The sequence below is a fragment of the Glycine max genome, chromosome 12 (assembly GCF_000004515.6).
Source record: "Glycine max cultivar Williams 82 chromosome 12, Glycine_max_v4.0, whole genome shotgun sequence".
Taxonomy (NCBI): domain Eukaryota; kingdom Viridiplantae; phylum Streptophyta; class Magnoliopsida; order Fabales; family Fabaceae; genus Glycine; species Glycine max.
In genome coordinates, this window is record NC_038248.2 from 39,457,130 (window position 1) to 39,479,159 (window position 22,030).

At 33.2% G+C, this 22,030-nt stretch overlaps 2 protein-coding genes across 2 annotated transcripts; one reads left to right on the forward strand and one right to left on the reverse strand.

Moving 5' to 3' along the window:
- Positions 1-865: 865 nt before the first annotated feature.
- LOC100782619 (trafficking protein particle complex II-specific subunit 130 homolog) lies at positions 866-13,473 on the reverse strand. The gene is made up of 21 exons (XM_003540398.5): positions 13,203-13,473; positions 12,501-12,730; positions 11,147-11,328; positions 10,426-10,609; positions 10,180-10,270; positions 9,850-10,010; positions 9,303-9,392; positions 9,019-9,180; positions 8,718-8,779; positions 8,474-8,564; positions 6,532-6,695; positions 6,210-6,420; positions 5,478-6,023; positions 5,160-5,372; positions 4,533-4,899; positions 4,355-4,445; positions 4,134-4,218; positions 2,876-3,065; positions 1,892-2,184; positions 1,594-1,684; positions 866-1,480 (listed from the first exon to the last, which is right to left on the reverse strand). The coding sequence occupies exons 1-21, from the start codon at positions 13,264-13,266 to the stop codon at positions 1,299-1,301; spliced, it is 3,750 nt and encodes a 1,249-aa protein (XP_003540446.1). The 5' UTR covers positions 13,267-13,473; the 3' UTR covers positions 866-1,298.
- Positions 13,474-18,827: 5,354 nt separating this feature from the next.
- Positions 18,828-21,680, forward strand: LOC100805057 (uncharacterized). Its single transcript, XM_003539539.5, has 7 exons — positions 18,828-19,591; positions 19,756-19,896; positions 19,993-20,106; positions 20,198-20,371; positions 20,593-20,708; positions 21,251-21,335; positions 21,434-21,680. The coding sequence occupies exons 1-7, from the start codon at positions 19,100-19,102 to the stop codon at positions 21,437-21,439; spliced, it is 1,128 nt and encodes a 375-aa protein (XP_003539587.1). The 5' UTR covers positions 18,828-19,099; the 3' UTR covers positions 21,440-21,680.
- The last annotated feature ends 350 nt before the right edge of the window (positions 21,681-22,030 follow it).

A 22,030-nucleotide genomic window follows, 5' to 3' on the forward strand; every position in this document is an offset into this window, starting at 1 on the left:
CTTCAATCAAAGTGCAAAACTTGTTATTAATTTTTTATTGATAAATATTAATTGTTAATTTTTTTAGTAAGAAGAAATTTAATTCTTAAATTTTTCTTCTTCTTTTTTTCTTTCTAAGTCATCTAATCAACCTTATATCTCCGCAAGTTCATACCATTAATATACAAAATTTTAATTATAATAAAGATAAATCAAATCGAGAACTTTTTTTTTATCTGTTTTTCACGTTTACCACCTTATCTAAAATTATTTTTTCCAATTTTTGTCTTAATGTAAAGACTATATTTAAACACAAAATTAACAATATAAATTTTTGATGTACACAAAATAATTCTAAAAATATTTTCTTTAATAATTTGTTTCCATATTTTATTTATTTTAAACTATTATATTTCAATACAAAATATTAACTCTTACTATCACTTAATCTGAATGAAATAATTTTTTGACCCCCAACCTAAAGATTTTTTTTTTCAAAATTTTTATTATATTTGAACACGGAATTATAATTTTTAATTCACAAATTTTAAATAATGCAAAAATCATATTGAGATTAAAAATTAGTTTTGTTTTTAAGATTGTATTTATTTTTTATTTCTTGAACACAACATCAACTTCATTTCTTCATATAGAAAATTTAAATAATGCTAAGAATCAGATTCATATGCAATATTATTTTTTAACATTTCCCCCCAGAACTATTAGTTTGTTTTTATTGTATTAAAATGTGTTATTACATTGGTTTTAATTTTAATGAAATTTAAGCTTCATGCATGCAGACGTGTCAGCGTTCAACATGCAGCATGCACCTCAAAAGTCGAATGTTATTTCCATTGAAGGAATGGACGATATAAAGTCTATAATCTTCGCCCAAAGCTGTGATCAAATTGAATGCAGCATCCCAAATATAATTTACCACAGTAGATTCGAATTTGTTCACAACGATTGGTATCTCTAAATCTAATTCGATTGTTTGAGAGCAAAATGATGATATTGTATATGGTGGTTCCTACCAACTTTTGTAATTTTATGAGACAAAAGAATGTTAGGGTCCGGGTATCTGTCTATCGTACAAGGAAGAGCACAAAATTCCCACTGTACATGCGCCAGGGTTTGCTGCAGCTGATACTTTGAACACTGCATGAAGGTTACAAGCAACACAAATCCAACTACAGAGATCTTTCATGCAATGAAATTAACAGGCAGAAAGTTACACTTTCCTACTTAAACCAAAAAATTTCTCACACATCCAATGGAACACAAACTCAATCAAGCTTCGGGGAAGACACAGTGAAAACTCATGAATTAACTGGAATGCAGAAGGAGGAGCTGAGAGGCGGTGGCAAAACACAAACCAAATGTGGCCCAGCAGGTTTGCAGCTTATATTTGCCTCTTCAACATCTGGCAGTCCAAGCACGGGAGGGTGAACATAACCAGCCACCAGTGGCATGCATAATACCGAGATAACTATTCTTGCGCCTATCGTCATAAGAACGAAATTCAAATATCAAAAGGCATATTTAATACTTAAAATGTGTTCCTCTCAGTTACTGAAAACAATATTTTTCCAAACTGTCAATATGTCCAAGTACCTTGTTTTGTGGACAGAGATGCATATCCTCTTTTCCTCCCGGCTATCATCCAATTTCCAGAATTTGCATTTACCTCATATAGCACCTCATACTGTCAAAATTAAAAGCAAAATTGTGGCATCAAACAGAAAACAGTAAGAGCTGAAGAGAATCACACAATATTGATCCGGATTCAGGATTGAAACAACTCCACAGACACCATATATTTAACCAAGTTTCCTCTCCTGTTTCTCCAAAGAAAATACAGAGACAGAGGCATGAAGCATGTTGACGTCATTTTCTGTTTATTTGGACTTACATTTTGTTTAGAAACTCCTTCCTCATTCAAATCCTTTAACCTTTCCACTCTCCATTGCATCTTAACTAGTTGTCCAACTCTTAGTCCATCTGAAGGGAGAGGAAGAAAACCAACAGCTAGGCATGGATCAAGCACAGGCCTTTGCAAAGTAATTGCACTCCTGAAGATTAACTCCTGTCTGGCACCATCAACTCCAGTAGATTCATTCATGGCAGGAGGGTGGGCTCCAATTGTTCTATCGCCAGAAATTCCATATTTGATATTCACTATGCTTTCGGGTTGCTTCCTAGCTTCTGCATTTTTGTTTTGAAAAATCAAATCAGCTTATTAATTGCAGACATCAGGCTATTATAATTTCCACGAGTAAATACTTCTATTGAGACAAAAATGTGTACCACGGGTAAATCAGAATATCACTCAGCTTGTCAATTTGCAACATGTATAGACCTCAGAAAAATAAAGAATGCCATAATGCTTTAATATATTCACAGTATAACATTCTATTGACATGCCCGTCATGCTTAATGTGTAAAAAACTCTTAAGGTAAAAAAACATGATAAATAAAATGAAAATGTGACCACTAAGGTGGTAATATTATCAAAATCACAAACCATTTGTACCTTCCTCTGAAACAAATAAACACTGGAAACCACACCATTTTTGTTTGACATAGACTACAGGTAAAAGATAAAAAGAACAAACGTTTTTCTTGGCTATTCAGAAAGATCAATGTTGAAATTCAGAAGAAAAAAAAAGAAATTAGTAGAGTTATTGACTGCTGCAATTGGCTACAAATTATTGAACTTGAAAAAGAATAAGCCAACCAATCAGAAACCTCTGACAATGGATAGAATTACAGCTCCCAAATTCTGCATTGATTATATAGTAACCTTATATTTAGGGCATTTATAAAATTATTTGGTGTGAACATATTAAGAGCAAGAATAACATCATTTTACTGATCTCCAGCAAAATGAAATTACCTTCTGCATTTGACTTGTCTAGGCAGATACTAAACAATATTCCTGCTTTGGAAGTGGGAGATATGATTAGTGGGAAGAAACTTGAATTAGGTCTACCCTCAGTTTGTCCAGTATGAACAAATCCATCTTGAAGATCAAGCCAGGCATCATAAATGGCCAGTGTAGCCTTAACTTCAGAGTGAAGTATTACCTAGAAGTCACATGAACCATTGTGTACTTTATCAACAAAGAAAAATAAGATGCAGTCATAGAGTTTTCGTGGTTAAAAATGTGTCTGAGAAAATATTGTTACATTTTTTTGTGTGTGTGTGTGTGTAAATATTCAAACAAGTAGAAAGCTCGAATGAACTTAGATTTTCATTTATTATTACCAGTTGAATGTTTTCTTAAATAAACCACCAAAAGGCTTAAGCTGTTAGGGAAGCCATATGAATGGTTTTATATTTAACATGTCCCCTCATGCAGAAAACCTTTGGACTTGAAACATGGACAATGCACAAATCTACACTCCCTTGTGTTCGAAATTTTATTTAGAAGAATGCAGGATGGTTATAGAGGTTTTGATACCATGGCCTGATTAATTTTTAAAGCATCTTACAACGAGCTGCAACAGTAATCTTGTTAAAACACTGACCTTTGGACTATGATATTTGTCATGAATGAACCATCCCAAAAGCTAAAGTTGTTAAGTAAAGGCACAAGAATGGCTTTGTAGTAAGATATTTAACATAGCATGTCATGCAAGAGCCCTTTGGGCTTGAAGTATGGAAATGCACAGGTCCCCTACCATGTGCTTAAATTCAACTTATTAAAAGAATGTGAACGACAATGATCAAATTCTAGATCACTTGGCCTTAGAAGCTCTGATATGATGTCATTAGCCAACTTCCTTAAAAGCTTAAGCAGTTAGGTGAAGGCACATGTATGGTTTTATATTAACATTTAACAATACTAAAAGATGTAAACAAAACTTAATGCTAAAAGTGCACATTTTTTTATGATGGTTAAGTACATGAAAACACCTTTAAGATTTACAAATTCAACCAATCTTTCAATTTTTTCTCTCTTCAGGTAGCAATCAAAGTGACTTCAAATGAAAAAAAGGAAAAGGATGTATTATTTCCAATTTTAGCACAAAAAGCAATGGAAGGGATTATATTTTATGCCTTGATTCCCTTGTTTTTTAATTCATGACAGTTATCAGCCTATTGTCCATAATCAAGTGTAATTAAATAATTATGAAAATAAAGACCCATACCTGCAGAAGCAGGGTACCATCATTGCATTTATCAGTAACACGTGTCCTCACATAGAAAGGATATGTAAAATGCACTGCTAGTGTCCTGGGTATCAAGGTAAGATATTATTAAGTAACTAGTGGCAGAGTATGCAAAAGCCAGATGCATGGCACGCTTAATTCAAAGCTGTATGATATATATTATGATGATTAAAACATAAGAATGACAGAAAATGGAAAACCTTTCGAATATCTGATTGTGGAATGCTCCAAATACAAGTTTCAGAGCTATTGTTCTCATTCCATCTACAATACTTTCTCTCCTTGTTGTGGCTGAAAAGAGAAACCAAAATAAGTACATATAGTAAAATTTAAAAAGTACATGTATGAAGCCACCAAAACTTGTGTCACCATCTTAACCTGAAGAAGATCCTCTGCTGAGTGTGTCACTGATGGCACAAACCAGAACCCAAAGAATAGAAGGAGTGTCACTTGCCCAATTTGGAAATTTGATTTTACCATCATGAAGAGTCAAACGTTCAAATTTTTTATCAGAATTTAGAGTTCTTATCTGAGCACCATCATTCTGCACATCAGCATCGGTTTCCATCTCAATTACGTGCAACTCTTTAATCTCCAACCCTGGACCAGTATCAATATGCAAGACAGCAGCTTTGAGGGAGTAATTTAATGGTCGAACTAAAATACCAACCCATTGGTCTTCATTTATCAACAAAGCAGATGAAACAGCAGCATCAAGATCAACAAGGGCTCTAGGTTTGAAAACCTAAAAAATGATAAATGACATTATTAGATAATTAACTATAAATTTTTTGTTTTGTCACTAAAAAGATTAACAGTACTACTGCAAATAAATGGCAGATTATAATTATCAGAAAAATATATAAAATCAATTTAAGTTCAAATTATGTAATGATCAAGAGGAAAACAACAAAGGAAGGAAGGAAAATTATATAAATAAAAAATCCCTATCTTCTATTGAATTGTCATATTCCATTTTTTTTTTTCATCTTGTTAAAAGCCTACCTTCAGAATGGGTTTAGCTGGCTTTTCATAACTCATAAAATCATCACTATCTTCAGGACCAACTTTTGAAAAACTATGAGATCTGAACCTCAACTGCCCAATCTGCCCAGTAAGAACTCCAAGAACATAAGATCCTGGTTTCTGAGGTGGTAGATCCAAGGTAATAGTATTCCGACCAGGGTGTAACACAATGGCTGTAGAACTCTTCAACGCCTAAAGCAATTTAAATAACCGAGTTATTCAAAGAGGAAATAATTAAAAACTATAAACTTTTCATACTGTAGTTAAAAATGTAAAATAACACCTAACAACAAATACCTTTACACCTTCATCGGTATTATATGTTGCGTTTAATGTAAGACTCATTGAATCGAGAGTTATATCATCTGGAAAACCACTCCATACAGTTACAGAAAGGATACCAGGATCCCTATCACATAACTCCAATGGAGGCCCAGGATTTCCAGAAAATGTAATTAATGATGATACATCAAGAGGTACAGGGTCCTTCATTTCGCTATGAGCAAGACGAACAACTTCTGACTGAAAGGCCTGACGCTCCTTGGTCAAAAATAATCCTTCATCAAGAGAAAGTAACCTCACACAAGATAATAAGTAGCCAGCTTGATCATTAAGACTCTTCTGACACTCAGCTAAATTGGGAAGGACCTCAGCCAACAAATCCTGCCATCCTTCACCAGCATACAGTGCACAAACCTTCTCATATGACTTTGCAGCTTGATCAAAATGTCCATGCTTAAAAGCCACAGCTGCTATCTCACCATCAAGAACAACACCATGTCTTTTCCACCAGGAACCATGATAATTGTCAGCGGCACCTTTAGTTAGCTCTAAATATTTTTGCTGCCCACAAGAGATAAACAAGTAATGAAATTAATCAAGTTAAATAGCACTAAAATGCTAACAAACATATTTACAAGTATTTGAGATGTATTCATTAGGGGGGAAATGTAAAACACAATCAGAGATTGAGGGATTCTGGAAAATCATTCCAATGATATTTTGCTATCTATCAGGCCAAGATGATACCTCAAACTCCTCAGATGATGATAATGATTTCCACAGCTCTGTATGAGAAATTGTTTGCTTCAAAGCATGCTCAGCAGCAATAAAAATCTCAGCAAGCCTCATCGGTTGGTCAATTGAGCTATCAAAGTTTCCTGGCGAAGAATTTGTACGTGACATGGTACTTGCAAGTGCTTTTTGTGGTGACATTCTTGTGGATGCATCGAAACCTGATCTGTCAGCATACAAATCAGATTGGTAAAACCCAAATTGTAACAAAATATGGGATTTCTGAACAGTTCACTAAAAATGAATCCATCTGTAACAATATATAGCATTTCATTACCCATCCATTGGACCCTGGCGACTGTCAAACATTTCAGGCACATTTCCAGCTGAAAGTGAAGCCCTCCGCCTGTTGGCCTCTCGTAGAAGAACAGTAGGTTCAAGAGGGAGGGGTTTCCTCTGGATACCAAAGTGCTTGATTCTAGAAGTTGTTTGTAGAATCAGCTGCAGAGATATAATAACATTATTTAAGGTAAAAATCTCCAGAAACAAATAATAATATTAAAACATACATGTGCTCAACCCATTTCATATGTCAATTTTTCTTCTTAATATTTTAAGTGAAATTCTAATTCTATTAAAGAAAAATGTTAGGATGCTCCAATATGGGTAAGGGCATAACGGGGATTATAGACTACAACAAGCCTGCATATGTGGCAACAAGTGTGGGAAGTATCGTCTATCGTATGTGGGATATAAGGGAAGAGAGGGGAAATGAGAAGGTAGGTAATCATTTGGGTAGTTGTGAGTGTCTATTGCCACAGGGCAGAGAAGTTTTCCTGATCTGGTTTGTTTTCTTTCATTTTCAGTTTCTGATTTTCAGCAAATTATCCAAATATTTTCAGTTCCTATCCGAAACATAAGCATTTTTTCCACTTCTAATTTAGAAAAATATTTCTAATTTATAATACACGGGAATAAAGAAAATGACAAACCATCTTTAACCAAGAATTAAGTGAAAAAAAGTGGAATTGAAACAGTTACATGAAAACATAACCATATGCTGTTCTATGGTGCCTTTGGCTGGTGCAAAATATGTGGGCTGCTATGGGAAAATCTTTCAATTCCAATAACCTGTGAATTATGATATATTCCCCGCACATGATCTTAAACAGATCTGTAGTTAAAATTACTTTGTTCAGTGATGAATGTCAGACAGACCAGTTAATAAAAAATATGGTTAAATATGTTTTTATCCCTAATAAATATCTGATTTTTGTGTTTGCTTCCCATTAAATTTTTGCTTTACGTTGAGTCTCTAATAAAACAAAAAAAAATAATTTTGCCCTTGGCACTTATTTTTAGTCCATGATAAATTAACGAATTTTGTGTTGGTTCCAAGATAATTTTTGTCTATTTGTTATTAGTCGGGACACTAAAACAAAATTCGCTAATTTCTTAGGGAGAAAAACATAAAATTCGCTAATTTATCAGGGATTAAAACAAAATATCAACGACCAAAAACAAAAGTGTTGTTTTATTAGAGACTCAACGCAAATAAAAAATTTATTAGGGAGAAAAACACAAATCTGGTATTTATTAAGGATCAAAAACATATTTAAGCCTTAAAAATACCATGACTATTATAAATTACATTATATAATTTACATCATCTTTGATGTGAAGATTCTACAAAATTTGATGTAGGCTATTGGCTGCCTCACACAATCCTCCTCTTTTTTATAGGCTTGGAACCAGGCTTGAAATAACTACATCTTCCATTGTGAGTAACTATTTTTGACATTCAACAGAACTTTAACAGGTGTGAAAAAGCATTATAGTGTGATAGCCCACGACACCCTATTAAGAAAGTTTATTTGAGGAGGAATAGAGGCACAACAGAGGATCATTCCCTTAGAATAGATCATAACCATGCAACAGACTAACAGCAGTTAGTTATAGAATAGGGTGTAAAAGAATGTTAAATAGTCTGAAAAGGAGAAGAGAGAGGCATCGAAAATTGTATGAGGGAATTGTTGGAGAGAGTATTGGTCTCTCAAATACCAGTGACAGTGTATTGTGTTCATTTATGTTTTCCCCTACTCTGCCATCACCCTGTTGCTGGGTCAAGGGAGATGAATTCGTACTTCATCTGAACCATATGCTATCATAGTGACATAAGGGATGGGCAATTTTTTTGTTAAAAATTAAAATGTCTGTTGTGTAATTGTGTTGGGTCACAATATTCTGTGATGTCATACTCATAATTATGACTACAATACCTTTTCTTTCTCTAGCACCTCTGTTGATGCATCAACAGGAACTGAAGGCCAGACAGCTGGCTTAGGCCAAGGTAGCAAGCTAAGGGAAGCGCTGCTCAAAAGGACAGGAACTGCATTAAACTTGGAGAATGATACCAACTGTGATGTAACTAATCTTGCATTACATGATTAATTAATGGAATACAAAATGATTAGATTAAGAAAATGCAAAAAATTATTGGCCTTCTAATTACAAAAATTGTACCTGTTGACAGGACTTCTTTCTATATCAGTTCCATACCCAATTAAATAGGCAAGCCTCATGAACTGCCAAGATATATATAATTCAGAAAGCAATCCTAGTTAGCAATGGTATAGCAGACAATATCAATGTAGTTGGTAATCAACATTACAGAGAAAACTGAGGAGGAAAAAGAGGCGACTGATTCAACTCCATTTCCAAATGGTGTATTTTGGTCATTGGAGTTATCTCATTTAAAGAGTGCATCAAACAAAAATAGATATCCAGTAGTCCAGTCTATTTACCAACTTCATGAGAATCCTACCTTAACTCTAGCTAGAGAATATAGGTCACCCAGAAGGCGAAAGAACTCCTTCTCTATGTCAGGTGCCACATGTCCATCATTATAATTAGAAGTGGTTGCTTTAATTAAAGCCAAGCAAGCAGTTGTTACCCAGACTTCACGCATACAAAATGGCAGAATACGCTGAGAAGAAACATCATATTGAAGTCAAAATGGGAGAAATTAAAAAAAGTATACAACTCAAACTGGAATAATATAGTAATATACATGTGAAGACAGCATATGAATAACAGAAAATCCAATACCTCATGCAATGCCAAGGATTTGGAGAAGCTTATTATGAATGAATAGCCTCGTGATGCAGCCTCAATGGGACGATTTAGCTTGAACAAGAGCTGCAAAATGACAGAAAAGTAGTAAGCCATAGAAAGTTAAATTAGGAATTCAGTTAAAAGGATGGATCCTGGCAATAATAGTGCTTGAACCCAAAATGTCAATGAGAACACAAACAGACAGTTGTCAAAATGGCTTAAGACATTACAATTTTCAAAGTAAAAACATTTCTAAATCAGCAACCAAGGCCAAATATATAAAACTTTAGGAACTAAAATTGGAACAAAACTTTAATCATTAAATGTTTTTGTTACAAGAAAGAACTCTTGTGATATAAGAAAGTTAATGTTTTTTCTTCTATTTAAATCATATCATAAATAATACAAGTAAAGAAGCAGCCTAGCTTATAAACAGCTAAGACGACACAAAATACAAAATCAATCTAAATTTTCTTTAGAACTAAGCTGCAAATATACGTAACGTGTTTTGTGTTATACAAGTGCTCCAGGCAGGGCACACCTTTGATTGACAGGCAAACAGATACTGTCTGAATTCAAACTCCCGAAATGAGTCCTCTTGAACAATCTGTGTCAATGCTTTATTTCCTGGATTAAGAAATGCTGCTTGATCGTCACCATGATCTGCCCCTCCAAAGTCTCTCTGCTTTCCAGTCATGTTGACTGCATTAATTCCAGTTATATTTGAATCATTTTTCATTGTTCACGGGAGAGTTTCTGTCAGATCCAAGTAATGTTCCATAAAGGTGGTCTAAAGCACAATACTGCCAATCTAAATATCAACTTTACTTGACTACAAAAGCAACAGAGAAGGAAACTAAGCATCATGCACCTGTTTCAAGATAGCAGAGTTCTAGTTCGTCATATTCCCGTAAGGCATCTTCATGAAGGTGAGCCATTTCAAACATAAAAGCCAAGCTTTCCTGAGCACAGAATACAAATATGTTATGGCTCCAAAAGATCCTAGAATATGCAGAAAGGAAAAAAATTATAAAGACCAATAAAGGTTGGACTGTCTTTCAGAACTATTTATTGCACTTTTTAAGTATAATTCATCACAATAAGTTATAGGATTAACCTTCAGAATGAAAAAGTTGCAGAAGTTCCAGACTGGCATGAGGCGCTGTTCACTGAGCTTTCGTATCTCATCCTCATAAAATTGTACACGCCTATCCAGAGTATTTCTGATGCATTCCATTATCTTTGATTCTAGATCCTCCCAAAATTTTGCTTCAGGGAAATGCATATCATACTTGCAGCATCTAGATGAGGAAGAAGCAGTGTTAAAAGCATCAAAAGTGAAAGAAATTAAGTTGTCATTAATGCAATTAAACTAAACATTAAAGAACCTAAACTTGAATAAACAATCTTTTATTTCGCTCACAAATGGTTATTATTTCTGTTTGGTAACTATCACTGGGATTTTTCTAACTCAACCACTTACACGTGTAACGTAAACAGTTGATTCCATAATATTTATTTATGGAAGAAAAAATACACATTGGACAAATAATCCTCTATTGAAAGCAAGTATACGATTTACCCTTGAAGCTAAATTTCCGAGCACCATTTTTGCTTTTTATATTGTCACATCAAGTTCATAATAAGCAAACCAGTATGCAATTAAATAGTTGTTAAGATTCCTAAATGTTAACCATAAGCTGTAATATCTATGAAAAAGTTGACAAAACATTGACTTGAAATTTTTTTTAGCAAACTATCAGCCAACAAGTCATTCAAACTTTTGTTGGGGCATAGGAGGGTGCACTTGTTGCAAAAGTCCAATTTTTCAAGTTTACCTTTCTCTTTTTTTGGTGTTAAACTCAACTTCAAGTTTAGCATATACTTTCTTTGCCATTTTGCTTGCCTGATCATTAGCTGGATGAGCTTTAGACACAAATACAACAAACCACTCCTTTTCATCATTTTGGACAATTAATTTCAAGCGTGGTTTAAGGATGGTTTTAAACTCATCCAGATCCTGGGGAGAAAAAAATAAGAGTTAAACTACACAATAGATCCCACAAGTGAATCCAAAAGTGAAAGGATTATACACCAATAATTGATTAACTCCGTGAAATAAAGCTCCTTATAATTTATAATTGATCAACTCCAGCATTTGAAAAACTCCCAAAAGCAGGTAAGGAAACTAGCCACACATCAGTCCAATTTAACATAACCAATAGCATTTAAAATGCAATCTTCATGCCAACAAAAATTACAAATAGTGAGTGAGAAAAGCATGCGGAAACAAATCAAGTCAACCCAATGAGATAAATGGATTCATGATTGCAACTATCATGGCTCTGAAGACTGAAAATTTTAAATAATAAAAAAAACAAATAGGATGTCATGGAACTAGTAATCAGGAAAGCTAGAGTTGCCAGGTGCAAATCCAAAAATGAGGTTTTTCCCTAATAAGGTACTTCATATTGAAGCTCATTGGAATTGAAGCATACAAAGCATACACACACCATTACCATGTAAGAAACCAGTCATCCTAAAAGCTGAAAAGTTGAGTGCAAGCCCGAAAAATGTGTCTAAAACAGACACTATTATATTTGATGATAGATATATTTTTTCCTAACTGGAAAGGGACAAGACTGAAATTCTTCCAATGAAAAGTAAAAAAGTAAAAGCAACAAACTATGTAATCAATTTTATTAAATGTACTCCAATAATATGTAATTCACTGACCCAATAAAAACCTTTCTTTCCACTTGCTAACAATTGAATGAATATGCTTTGCATGTTATTTACATGTTGCTTATGTTTTTTTATCTCCCATTCAGTTGCACAAAATGTAGCCTCACTAAGAAAATGTTTGAGTAAATGGCTTGTTAAGCACTAATACAATAAGAGTTTGTCATATGAGAGCTTATTCACAAGCTTTCTTATGATGTTTATTGCAATGAGCTAAAAAGAGCTTATTGAAATAAAAGGTCATAAGCTATTTTAATAAGACCAAACAAGCTCTGTAAAAACTCTTCCAAACACTCCCTAAGTTATATAAAAAACATCCATATGAAGTAAATGAATCACAATGTAACAGAAAGCTACGAACTGTGGTAAAAATATAGTGGGTCTCCCTCTTAAAACATTACAACTTTCTGGTAGATTCTGAGAATTGTAATCAACAAGAAATCGCATTACCTCACAGGTGACAAGTACAACAGTCGCATACGGCTCTCGGAACCAAAATAAAAATTGCTCCTGAGGGAACCGGCTACGGAGTCTTGAATCGGTAGTTAATATGAACTCTGCCGGCAATGTGTCAACAAAGACAGGGTTCCGCGTCTTGTTATTCAAAGTCGCCCTTTTGAACGGCAAACGCGCCTCAAAAGCAGGCTTGACAGTTGGCCACAAGTCACTCACATCCTCCACTGAGAATCATTTTGTAGAAACATCAACATAAGGTCTCACACACACAGATACACATCTAGATCAATGATAGCCTAATCTATTATATATTACTGTTTCTACTCGGTCACAAAAGTGAGAACAATTGAGACTATTTTTGCAGTTGCCAATGGACCTCTCTTTACCTTTGCCTTAAAACGATCACCAGAATACATTGCAATTGAATTGTTACTAAGCTTAAATGTTAGAATTTCATTTCATTTTGATGATTAACATCAACAACTATTGGCAACACCAATATCACAAGCCAGAAGAATAATTTGCAGTGAAACACAACTAAAACCCTACACTGCGATTTAAAATTCGTAGCTAAAAAAAAAACGGAACGAAACGGAGCAGATGTACGTGATTGTGAATTCGGACAATGCTTGGAAGGAATGAACGAGATTGGATCTTCGGGTAGAGAGCGAAGAGATGAAAATAGCAATGAAATACCTGAAATGACAAGGCGATCGGAGGTGTTCTTAATAGTCTGGAACTGAGCGAGGAAGTTGGCCATGCTGGATCTGAAGAATCAACAAAGATCCATGGAAATGAAATCGTAGAGAGAAGAAAGTGCGGTGGTGCAGTGGGTGAGTGAGAGTGTTGAGTTCAGAGACAGAGAGAGGGGACACGGCCCGCAGATCGAGTGCTTCGCGGTGTACACGATCACCGTTTCGCACATTTCATCAGACCGTTGCCTCAGCCATCATGTGTGTCAGTCTCTTTATATATATATATTTCTTCTCTTTTTTTTTTTCAGAAAAAATGTTAACTGCACTTTGCTTCTGAGAATATAATCAGGGTTAATATTCTGCAATTTTTTTCAATCATGAATAGATATATTAAATCTGTTCGGCCGTTGTGAGGTGTCGACTCTATGGTAATGATTTTTTTTTTCATTTTTTACTCTCCCTCCTTTTATACTTTCTGTTTTTTGTTAATAAGGGTGCATTTTTGCACTGGACCTATGTTCTACATATTTTATAATTCAACTTGTTAACTGCGTAGTTATTTAGTTATTTTATTTGTTTTTTATATATAGTTATTCAATTTACTAGTTTGATAGGGAGGAATGAAAAAGAATAAAATAAAATATTAAATTAGATTGTTTGATTAAGATTAAAAGAGTATAATAGAGATAAAAAAAATTAAATTAAAATAAGAATAACAAATTATGCAAAATTGTGAGACTCCATTATTTCTCTATTATGCCATGTTTATGTTTCCTTCTCTCTACTTTTACTTCTTTTCTTCTAGATTTAGAATAAAAGTTTAACCACGTGGTCCCATAATTTTTTTTTTTAACTTTCACTCATAACAAACAAGCTCTCATTCTCTCTTTCCTCCATTTCAGTGCATTGCAGCATCTCTCTCTCTTTCAGTCGCTTGAACCAAACGGTGCCTAAATGAAATGTTAGGTTATGATTATTCAAAGCCTAGAAAGGTAAATGTTGTATAATTGATTTGTTTTACATTTTTTATTATTGTAAATCATTGTTGTGTTTGTTTATAGACATTTTTGTAGGTGCGTTTGAGGCATGAACATAAGGCGAGGTATCTTGATTAAGTTAATAAGAATTTGACAAGTATGAAAAAGTGTTTAATTAAGGAGACACCATTTAAATAGTTAATGTGCTTGGGAGAAAATTAGATAGTAGACGTGAATACGTGATCACATGAATACTATGAATGACACGTTGCAGGAAAAAGAAGAAGAGTCAAGTGATTTGAGTATGCAATTTAAATGTAGGACCAAGTTCATTGTTTTGTAATTTTGAACTTATGGTTACATAAGGTACTGTATATGTACTGATCAATTTAGGAAAAAAAAACATTCTCCAAATAGTTTCATTACTATTTATGTTTTGCGGTTGATATTTTTTTCTGAACTAGGAACTACTATGTAGGACTTGTATTGGCAAGAAATTATAAATATTATATATATATATATATATATATATATATATATATATATATATATATATATATATAATTTAGTGATTTAATGTACTGAACAATGTATATGGTATCTTATATTGTTTTTGAAAATATAGTATTTAAAAGAAGCCTTAATATGGTGTATGATTGTCTTTATACTGATGAGTACCATGGCTTATGATTCATTAAGCCTCACATAAGGATTCGTTGAAAAATTATAGTGTCTCACATCAAGCAAATAAAAACAAGAGTATAAAGCATAGAGGAGGGGTTAAGACTAAGTTATTTGACTATTTTGGATGATATATATCCAAAGCAAGTCCACACTCTGCTATTGGAGCTGCACTTCACATTCCAACAAGTATATATTCCTCCAGAAATAATATTTCATTCTTTGCTATATATATGTTGTGTGGATATGGTATCAGCTTGATTTTGTTGCCATGCAGTTTGTGTTGTAAATTACTAAATTGTAAACGGCCAGGTGCGAAAGTTTTGTCAACTTTCCTATCATCCAATGACAAAGTCAAAGAGTTCTCTTCAAGCATGAGATAACTTGTTGATCTTTCTTCCCAAATCCTTTGATGTATTGTAGAAAAGTATATCACAGGGCACTTGCACCGATATTCCAGGCTTTATTTGTGGAGGGGAACTGATACCATTTTTTTTCCCTTTCATTTAACCACTTTGTGGTTATAGACAAAGGATGATTATCATGTTTTCTTTAATCAATGTGAACATCTTCTTGTTTTCTTTAATCATTTTGAACATCTTTCCTCGCCTTCAACCTGTTTTGCCTTTACTTTCTAGTTATTTTTTCATTAGGGAAATTTCTCTCATAGCACAAAAAATTGTCAACTAAAATGTCTGATCATGCATTAGCCAGTGAACCCTTTGATTTTGCTATTTTGGGATATTATTATTGTTGTTAACTTACAAGTTTTATAAAAAAAAAATAATAGTGTTTTTTTTATGATTGAATTATAGTTTATATATGCATCAAATTGCTTATAAATTAAACATAATTAATAAAAAGTCACACATATCTCTCACTTTTCTGATTTAATGCTTAATTAATTTCTTTTTATTATCTCACTTTTCTAATATTTAAATCTCTCATTAATCTATCCTCACAATTTCTATTTCATCACGTTTATTTTTTTCCAGCGTTAAACAACTTTTCATTTTCTTATTTGACATACCTTACGATTATATACACAACTTTGAAGCACTCACACAAAAATATACTATTACTTGATTATATATAATAATGAATAAAAAATTAACTATATATAGTATTTATAATTTTATTGATATTTCATCAATTAAATCCTACTGATTATCCACGAAGGAATTTTTTGCAGAAAAAATTACACAGAAAAATTCCCATCTTTATTTATGGGAAGTCATCTGTACCGGGAAACAAAAGAATTCACATCTTTTCTCATGTACATGTTTCAAACATGTGAAACATGACATGTTTGATGGGCTAATATTTTTTATTGATAAATATAAGTTGTTAGTTATTGATCAATATATAATTATAATTATTGGAAGGTAAGTTTGAACATATAATTATAGTTAACGTTAATATTAACCCAAGGTAAAAAAGGAAAATTCATGCTATATTAATATTAATATAGTTCCAATACAATCACTTGAATACAATATAATTGTGTGCTTTGGCAATTTTGTTATACAAAAGTAAAGTACTCTATGACTTGAATAAAATATTAGATGAGTAACAAATTTTATAATAAAAAAACTAAGATTCTCATATTTGTAAATTGAATGATTATATTGTTCATAGAAAAAAATTAGAACAACAAAAAGGACATATATAATTGATAAATTATTTTAGTTATTTTACCATAGAAATTAGAACTTAGTTGCTAATTTTAAGTTGTCAGTTCATTTAACAACTAATTATAATAGCAATGAAGATAAAGAGTATAATATATACATATATCAATTTTTTTAAAAGAAAAAATAGAGACAAACCTATACGCATGTGACGCTCGGATTAAACGGAATGGACCAAAATGAACCTATACGCATGTCCCGCATTGTCACTTCCTAATTATTTTTCATAAGGAAAATTTCTCTAATAGCATAAAAAATTATCAACTAAACCTTGTGATTTTGCTATTTTGGGCTATTATTGTTGTTAACTTACAAGTTTTACAAAAACAAGATAATAAAGTATTTTTTAATGATTGAAGTATAGTTTATATATGCATCAAATTGCTTATAAATTAAACATAATTAATAAAAAGTCACAAATGTCTCTCTCTCAATTTTCTGATTTAATGCTTAATTAATTTCTATTTATTATCTCACTTTTCTAATATTTCCATCTCTCGTTAATCTATCCTCACTATTTCTCTTTCATCACGTTTTTTTTTTCCAGCGTTAAACAACTTTTCATTTTCTTATTTGACTACCTCACGGTTATCTATATAACTTTGAAGCACTCACACAAAAACATACTATTACTTTATTATATATAATAATGAATAAAAAATTAATTATTTATATCAATTATATAATATTTATAATTTTATTGATATTTCATCAATTAAATAAAAATATTATTTAAAAAAAATAACAAATTAAAATTAATTAGTAATGCGGATTTTGAAAACCGCAAGTGTTGATTATACACGAAGGAATTTTCAGCAGAAAAAATTCCGCAAGAAAATCCCCACTTTTCAATACAATTTTTGAGATCACATGCTCTCTCAAATATGCTACTATTAATCGGAATAAGTGGTTCTACATGAATATCTCTTGCAGAAAACTCTAGTGCTCCACTTTTCCTTTGGAGTGGATGAAAACTACAACTAACAACTTGCAATTATTTGTTGGTTTAATTTTGTCACAAAAATAATAAAGTATTTTTAAATACAGAACAAAAATATCTATATTGCACATTTAGCTAAACCTTAAACATTTTGAGTGGTTTGTATTAAAGTTGGTCAACAAAATGTGTTAAAACCAGTTATCCATGATCCATGATCATCATCATTTGTTTGGTTGTGCATGTATATTAATTAACTATTAATCACTAAGCAAGTCAAACTTGTGGATCTGGAAGAGTCACTGACTCTCAGTTGTTTCTGGTCCATGAAAAATGCGATCCTGGACTAGACAGATTCTACTAGCATAAAGACAAAAACACAAAAGAATATAAGTTTACAGCCTCAAAAGTTTAGACATTTTTTTTATCCAAAAAATAAAAATTATATGCCCTGTAAATCCAATTATGCATTGATGGTTAATATATATCGTCAATTTTTCTTATTTATAATATGAGAAATTGCACTTCAACAAAAAAAAAAAGAGAAATATTTTCTTGTGAACTTTTTGTATAATTTATTTTCGCAATTAATAAAAATAAGAATAAAAGAGAAAATTATTCTATAAATACGTAATATCATGGAAAGAGATGAAGAAAACGAATGACTGAATGAGTTATAAGTAAGTATTGTAAAAAAAAATGTGTGCCTCCATGTCTTGTAATATATGTTTTGAACTTTTACATGGAATTAAATTTATTATTATGTAAATAGTTATTCATTTTATTTTTATTTTCACTTTTTAATTAATGTCTAACTATATAGGAAAACGAAATATTCACAATGTATCATTAAAATTATATTTTAATAACAAGTTATTGATGTGTTTTTTATTAATTAAACCAGTATTTTTTAATTATTCTTTATGAAAATTTATGCATTTAAAATATGAAAATTTCTTAATGGTTGTTTTTACCAAATTTGATTTTTTTATAATCACCTTAATTATAATTTTTAACTTCAGATTAGAATTCAAGTATTTATACAAGTTTTGATCTTTTGATCAACTATGATAATAATTTTTTATTCAAAAATTTAGTCACACTTAAATTTATGATTCCTCCAAGGAGTAATTTGATTATTTAGAATTTAATGTTCATACGTTTAAAGTACAAAATATTTTTACAAATGATCGTTTAATTATAATTTGTTGTTAATATAACTTTTATGTCTTTGATTTATGCCAACCACAAAAATGTTTTCTTTACTTTGTTTTTTCCTAGAAATATTTTTCTTTTCTAGATAATGGCAAAGATATTAATTTTGCGGACTTTATTTAATTAATTAATTTTGTATTTTGTGATATCCAATAGATCCTTGTCTTTCATGTGAATCACTAGAACCAACTTACATACCTCACATTCATTCCACTCCACTTAACAACCCCTTCTCGCATTGTCTCCGAAGCACACCAAATTAAAACCACACGCACCCGCGACGACACACCGTATCACCAAACGACAACAACAACCACGCGCGTTTCGCACCTCACGAACTCGGAGAAGCAAACGCAGCGTCGTCGATTCGTCACTCGCAACTCGGGCACGCGCGGCGATGGCGTCGGTCCACAGCACCGTCGCTCCCCGTACCTTCCTGCCGTCAATTCCCAAGCCGAGAGCTCCTCTTCACGCCGCAAAGTTCGTCGCCGGCGGCGCGCACAACTTTCGGAGACTGTCGCGCAACCTCATTCTCTCCGGAAACAAACGCGCGGTGGCGGCGAACTCGGCTGCGGAGGAGTTCGACGTGATATCGGTGCAGAGCGACGACATCACCGACCAGCAGGAGGGCGTGGTGGTGAGCCGCGTCGAGATGGAAGGCGGAGACTGCGAATTGGCGACGCAGGTGAGCGGATTCGGAGCCAACGAGGGCTTGCTGTCGTTGGAAGGGTTTTCTTCATCTTCGTCGTCGTCTTCGTCTCTGGTCGGGAATGAGAGCGAGGAGGACATGGAGAAGCTAATTGATAGAACTATCAATGCTACGATTGTGCTCGCCGCTGGCACTTTCGCCGTCACCAAACTTCTCACGATTGATAGCGATTACTGGCATGTAAGTCACAACGCTCAACAAAGATCAATGCTTAGCTTATCTTCAACTGAATTTGTATTATTCTCAGAAATCATAATTAATCGTTTTTAATTTCAATCAGAAATATTTATTCTTGATATGAACACGCAGTAGTTGCCAAGATGATTAATCGTTTGTGATTATAGGGATGGACGCTATACGAGATACTAAGATATGCGCCTCAGCACAACTGGTCTGCTTATGAGGAAGCTCTTAAGACAAATCCAGTTCTTGCCAAGATGATGATTAGTGGGATTGTTTACTCTATAGGGGACTGGATTGCACAGGTGAGTTTCTCTGTAATTTATTAGCAGTTGACTTCAATTTAGCTACAAAAGCAAGGTTTATAATGCATTGTGGTTTAATTACTCATGGTTTTGCAGTGCTTTGAAGGAAAACCTCTGTTTGAGTTTGACCGTGCACGGATGTTCAGATCGGGGCTTGTTGGTTTTACTCTTCATGGTTCTCTTTCTCATTTCTATTATCAGTTTTGCGAGGTAGAGTGTAATGCTAATGCTCTTTTCTCGTTCCATTTGGTTCTTGAAATTTCTTTGAGTTGATGTACTAAGCTTCTTTTCATTTAACCAGGAGCTATTTCCTTACAAAGAATGGTGGGTAGTTCCTGCCAAAGTTGCCTTCGATCAAACTGCATGGTCAGCACTTTGGAACAGCATATATTATACGGTTGTTGCACTACTGCGTCGTGATCCTCCTATGAGTATTTTAAATGAATTGAAGGCGACGTTTTTTCCCATGCTAACGGTAAGAAAGCCTTCTGGCTTTTCATATTTATTTCATTGAAATAGTTCTTTTTCTTTGAGAACAAATTAAAACATGGACACACCATTTTGGTGCTGTGTACCACATACTGACTTCGTGTGTCTGACAAGCATCATAAGATGTCCAGTTTATTTATTTGGCTTAGACCTGGAATGGATGTGGCTGTTTCCAATTTTAATGATTTCTTATATTTTCTTACACAGGCAGGATGGAAGCTATGGCCATTTGCCCATCTCATTACTTATGGTGTGATACCGGTTGAGCAAAGACTTCTCTGGGTGGATACCATAGAGCTTATTTGGGTGACCATACTTTCCACGTATGTCTATCTGGATTTATTTTAAAATGCTACATATGAGAATTTGAACATTAAAAACTTCATAGTTCATACTATGCTTCTTGAATCTCCATCTGATGTTGTTGCGAATTGGGATGCAATTTGATCATATTAAGATTGGCCTTTACATTTCATTTTGTCTTTTCCGTTTGCTTTTGAGAGATGAACTCTATATAGAAGTTTCCCTCTAGTAGAAATTTTGCATAATGAAGAGCAAAACCTGCCTGCTGCACATTGTTCTCCTAGAAAATACATAAGATGACTCTACCTTACGTTGTTTTGAGAATATTTTAGTTTATTCTTGTTTTTCTTTCTGGAGGAAGGGAAATGGGGAGATTTTGTATTACTGTTAATTAGCAAATTCACCTGGTTCTGTCAATGCTTGTTCAGGGAATGCCGAGGTTGATTAATTTTAATTTTAGCACTTAGCAGTCTAAATCAATAAAACATTTCCAGCTTTTCCTGCATTATTATTCGTGTGAAAATTTGGTATTGGTACTAACGTTAGCTTTTGTGATCAATAGATTTTCAAATGAAAAATCAGAAGCAAGAAACTCTCAGTCTATGGTGCCTTCAGAAGTGAAATCCACATCTGTTTATCCTCCTGAGGTACATGATAAATTAATAATTATTATGAGCATATTTATAAATTTCGTAAAAAAAATATTTATATGGCTTTTGGACATTTTTTTTCCTATGTGTATCAGGAGTAACGAGTGGAGATATGACCAGAAGCAGTACTGGGAGAAAAATGGCTTTGCTCAATCAGATTTTTATCCTTGATATGGATGGACATATAGATTTATGATGCGGAATGTGAAAAAGCTAATTATATACGTTGATATGTTGCATCCCGCGGAAATTCATGTATGTTAGGTAACATCAATTTTCCTGAAAACATTACACATAATGTAATTGCTGTTAAATTTAACGAGTAAATAATTTATGTTCAAACTTACCTTCCTATAATTATAATTGTACGTGGATAAAAAACTAACCAACTAATATCTAACAATTAATATTTCTCGATAAAAAACAATTACTCCATCAAACATGTCATGTTCGAAACATGTACATGATAAAAGATGTGAATTCTTTTGTTTCCCGATACAAATGACTTCCCATAAATAACGGTAATTTCTCTATACGAATAATGAAGATATTTGATGTGTGACTCAGCTCATAGGTGTACCATTAGTGGGGATTTTTCAGTTCATGTGTGGCTAGAGTGCACAGATATAGGCTGGCAACAGGACGGGTTGGGGTCGGGTTTTGTTTATCCTGGCCCCGACTCCCCATTTCCC